This window comes from Mandrillus leucophaeus, unplaced genomic scaffold (assembly GCF_000951045.1).
Source record: "Mandrillus leucophaeus isolate KB7577 unplaced genomic scaffold, Mleu.le_1.0 Scaffold309, whole genome shotgun sequence".
Taxonomy (NCBI): domain Eukaryota; kingdom Metazoa; phylum Chordata; class Mammalia; order Primates; family Cercopithecidae; genus Mandrillus; species Mandrillus leucophaeus.
Window position 1 is genome coordinate 2,158,292 of NW_012103243.1, and position 4,095 is coordinate 2,162,386.

General features: G+C 40.9%; 1 protein-coding gene across 1 annotated transcript in view; it reads left to right on the plus strand.

Moving 5' to 3' along the window:
• GPATCH2 (G patch domain containing 2) overlaps positions 1-4,095 on the plus strand; it is a 202,260-nt gene that overhangs the window by 114,251 nt on the left and 83,914 nt on the right. Inside the window, exon 6 of the mRNA XM_011987376.1 lies at positions 96-163. Coding sequence (XP_011842766.1) covers positions 96-163 — 68 coding nt within the window. The remainder of the gene's footprint in view (positions 1-95; positions 164-4,095) is intronic.

The window sequence follows — 4,095 nt, forward strand, 5'->3', positions numbered from 1 at the left end:
TAGAGTGATGTCCTCAAATTGATATATCACTATTATCCACGGTCGTTTTATATACAAATCTGAAATTTATTTTTTCTTTTTAAATTTCCCTGTAGGTACCCACTCCTGGCCCAGTGGGTAACAAGAGAATGGTTCATTTTTCTCCAGATTCTCATCACCATGAGTGAGTGCTCAATGTGTTTATATAACCTTATTGAAGTATTCTACTTAGCTCTTTGGGGAAATTATTAGCTACTACTAGTAAAGCTGGTTTAATTTGTACTTTTTAAAAAGAGTAAGTATAATTTACCATTGGTAATAATGTAAGAACAATTTAAATGAAAACCATGACAAAACTTAAATGGGGATTTTTAAATATAGTTATTCTGTTATTTGTGATAGTATTTGAAATTCATGCATTATTGAAATGTATGTATTATCTTTAAAAATTTAAATTTTCATTACATTGAGTAGCATCAAGCTTTCCTACTCTTCCATCCTTATTCTCTATCCCAACCCTTCTAAAATACTAAAATGAAGAGTACTAAGCCAGGCATGGTGGCTCATGCCCATAATCCCAGCACTTTGGGAGGCTGAGGAGGGCAGATCACCTGAGGTCAAGAGTTTGAGACCAGCCTGGCCAACATGGCGAAACCCATCTTTACTAAAAATACAAAAATTATCTGGGCGTGGTGGCACATGCCTGTAATCCCAGCTACTCAGGAGCTGAGGAAGGAGAATCGCTTGAACCCAGGAGGCAGAGGTTGCAGTGAGCTGAGATCATGCCTCTGTACTCCAGCTTCGGCAGCAGAGCGAGACTCCATCACAGAGGGGAAAAAAAAAAAAAGAGTAAAAGACTGTTTTGTGGTTTTTTTTGTGGGGGAGCCAAGCGTGGTGGCTCAGGGCTGTAATCTCAGCACTTTGGGAGGGCAAGATGGGCAGATCACCTGAGATCAGGAGTTCGAGACCAGCCTGGCCAACATATCGTGAAACCCAGTCTCTACTAAAAATACAAAAATCAGCTGGTCGTGGTGGTGCATGCCTGTAGTCCCAGCTACTTGGGAAGCTGAGACAGGAGACTCACTTGAACCTGGGAGGCAGAGGTTGCAGATGCCTCACTAGCAGAGGCATTCCAGCCTGGAAAACAGGGCAAGACTCCCATCTCTCAAAAAAAAAAAAAACACACTGTTTTTTTTTTCATTACTTCTCTACTTCCTGCTACTGCCAAGCATTTGGTAATAATATAAAGAGCTGTGAAACAAGCAGAATGTATTTCCGTTTTGCAACAAAAGGAAGAGACTACTTACTAGATAATTTTTAAAAACTAGGTAGTTGTAGCTTTGACTTTGGTAAATTATTGCTTGAATTTCCACGGGTTAATTCTATCTGTAAATACATCTTTGTTGGAAAAGCTTAACTTGTTGTGTATTTTAGATCAATACCATATATCTCCTGCAAATTTGATTGAACTTTTAAAAAGGCCATAAAGTATGGGAAGACATGAATTAATTATTGAATAAATTTTTTGTGGCAAGCAAACATATTAGGATCCATTAGTTTCTATTTTTTAAAATCACTACTTAACAAATATAAAATAGAGATTATTGTTCAGATATAGCAAAATGATATAATAATCTTATAGTGGCCTATAAATCAAAGTGCAGGCATAGACTATAGAATTGTGGAGAAGGTAGGCTATTTCTTTTTTTTTTTTTCCTTGAGACAAAGTCTCGTTCTTGTCGCCCAGGCTGGAGTGCAGAGGCGCAATCTCGGCTAACTGCAACCTCTGCCTCCCAGGTTCAAGCGATTCTTCTGCATCAGCCTCTTGAGTATCTGGGACTACAGGCGCGTGCCACCACACCCGGCTAATTTTTTTATTTTTAGTAGAGACCGGGTTTCCCCATGTTGGCCAGGCTGGTCTCGAACCCCTGACCTCAGGCCTTCCGCCTGCCTCAGCCTCCCAAAGTGCTGGGAATACAGGTGTGAGCCACTACACCTGGCCTAAGGTAGGCTATTTCAACAAAAGTTCTCATTCAGGAAATGAGATACTTAATACTCAGCATGCCACAACGCATATATCCAGTTTGGCAAGCAATTCTCTCTCTCCTCTCTTGGAGAACCTAACTTGTTATTCTTCCTCTGAAGATCTCAGCTGATATGTTCATTGCAGCAGATGCCTTAAAGGGTACTGCACAGTTTTATCAGCCCATTTCTTGTTGGTGAAAGTAAGAGGTTTGTCATCTGCCTAAGGAACTAAGCAGTCACAGACTCTTGTTGACCAAAGTTGTTTATTTCAGCACTAGCATTTCATCAAAAATACAGTGGTTTCTGTTGTGATTGTTCTTACAGTTTCATGCCAGCAAATGCTGTTGGCCTCCATGTTCTTCCTCTACTCTTAGTCTCCTTAGTTTAATGGCTTCTGCCCTGAGGCAGGTCAAAGCCATGGCCTCCAGCAAGTAGGTATAGGTCTTCAGGAAGTCTTTGTCAGCAGGCTCATGCTTTTTGTCAGAGAAATCCTACAGGGAGGTATTCAGGAAGATCTAGACTAGAGTCATTTTGCTTGTTAACTCTAGCTTCCATGCCACTGCCTGTTTCCGTTTAGGGCTTCCAAACATGGTTTCCCCAGCTGCAATTGCCTGATTATAAGACTTTAATTCAATTTAGATTATATTTTATTTATTTATTTATTTTTTTAGACAGGGTCTTGCTCTGTTGCTCAGGCTGGAGTGCAGTGGTGCAGTCACTATCATGGCTCACTGCAGCCTCAACCTCCCAGGCTCAAGTGATCCTCTGGCCTCAACTCCACAAGTAGCTGGGACCACAAGCATGGGCCACCATGCCTGGCTAATTTTTCTCTTTTTTTTGATAGACATGTGGTCTCACCGTGTTGCCCAGGCTAGTCATGAACTCCTGGGCTCAAGCAATCATACCACCTCCACCTCTACCTCCCAAAGCGTTGGGATTACAGCTGTGAGCCCCCATGCTTGGCCTTGATAATGTTTTATAGGCTTATTTAGTAAGTCTGTATTTTCATCCCTTTCTTCAGGCCCATCCCTTACCTATGTAGAGCCAATGAGGAGGAGGTCCCTTACAGATCCCACTCTTGACAAGGAGAAGCCACAGGACACCACATCATGGGAATTTTCTTTTACGCAAATAAATAAGTATACAGGCAATGTTGTGTAGACACAAACACACACAGACTTCCAGTTAAGTTACATAGGTTGATGCCCTTCTAGGGACTGGCCTGCCTGTCTGCTTTAAAACTGACTCCATTTTACTTCAGCTTATCTCTTTTATTGCTCTAGGAGAAAAGCCCAATATCTGAAATGTTCCCATCAACTCCTTTAACAGAAGAAAGTATATGGCCAGTATCCACTCTGGCCAGAGAGTTTTAGTTATATGGTTCCCCAACTTCCTAGCTGGAATAAGTGATTCTATACTCCCTGTTACCCTTCTTCCATTCCTCCTGCTCCCTGAGTTAGATACATGAAACTGACTCTTATTATCAAATTCACCATCTCATAGTACAAAAACTAAGGTGCTCATACCCTCAGGATATACAAATAATTTCTAGCAGAATCACCAGTAGTTTCAAGGGAGTAAATTTTCAAATCCCTTGCTTCCATTTATAAACATCTTTCCTGAAAATTATCAGCCCCAGTTATTTTGCTGGTTCTTACTTTTCCCAGTGCCTTTCTTCTTCCTTAGGGAAAAAAGACACCCCTACCAATCCTAATCTTTGGTGCACACTATAAAATCTTTCCGGGCTCTAAACAGAGATATTTCAAATATTGTGCTGGTATTGATGTTGAGGGATTGGATTTAATGAATAAATCACAAAGCATTTTGCTATTTAGGTATACAGTTTCTAATTTTATTTCATGTTTACTTTATTTTATTTATTTTATTTTTTCTTTTGACATGGATTCTCACTCTGTCACCCAGGCTGGAGTGCAGTGGCGTGATCTCAGCTCACTGCAACCTCCGCCTTCCAGTTCAAACGATTCTCCTGCCTCAGCCTCCAGAGTAACTGTGACTACAGGTGTGCGCCACCACGCCCAGATAATTATTTTTTGGATTTTTTTGGTAAAGACAGGGTTTCACTGTGTTGGC